Genomic DNA, 531 nt, shown 5'->3' with positions numbered 1-531 from the left:
TCCTGCAATGCGCATCGTGAGAAAATCGCCATGCGCGTTTCCCAGTCCTCAGCCAAGCGTCCGGACTGGGCATGTGGAGGACAATGATCACCGTGAGCGCGGATTCGGGATGTGTAGGTGCGCAAGTCCAAGTCTTGTTTTTCATATCAACCAATAGGTACTTAAATTTGCTATTTCTAAAATATAAAACTCAACAGAAAATGTTTTAGGGACAACATGGAAGTGAACCGGGAATAAAAGAACAGAAGAATGGCATTATACACAGAGAGCGCGAGGATTTCCCGGCTCGAGTGCCAAGGAGATACCAAGAAGGGCAGTGCCACCAAGGGCAAGATGTTAGGCTACTTACTGCGGCGTGATGATGTTCTTGGAGGCGTCCCGGGGCACTGGAGGGGGCGTGCCAGTGAGGCGTTCTCGCGGGGGGGAATCAGGAGGCACGGGCGGCGCCTCAGTGGGAGGAGATGCCACCTCCGAGGGCGTGGGCGGGGGCGGCAGGGGGTCATCGTTGAGCACTACCTCGCCGTCTGTGAC

At 55.2% G+C, this 531-nt stretch overlaps 1 protein-coding gene across 1 annotated transcript in view; it reads right to left on the bottom strand.

The window, feature by feature from the left end:
- Positions 1–531, bottom strand: part of LOC119589149 (mucin-12-like) — a gene marked incomplete at its 5' end in the record, with an annotated part of 115,175 nt that overhangs the window by 61,200 nt on the left and 53,444 nt on the right. Inside the window, 1 exon segment of the mRNA XM_037937724.1 lies at positions 350–531. Coding sequence (XP_037793652.1) covers positions 350–531 — 182 coding nt within the window.

This window comes from Penaeus monodon, chromosome 25 (assembly GCF_015228065.2).
Source record: "Penaeus monodon isolate SGIC_2016 chromosome 25, NSTDA_Pmon_1, whole genome shotgun sequence".
Taxonomy (NCBI): domain Eukaryota; kingdom Metazoa; phylum Arthropoda; class Malacostraca; order Decapoda; family Penaeidae; genus Penaeus; species Penaeus monodon.
This window is presented reverse-complemented; position numbering and strand designations above follow the sequence as displayed.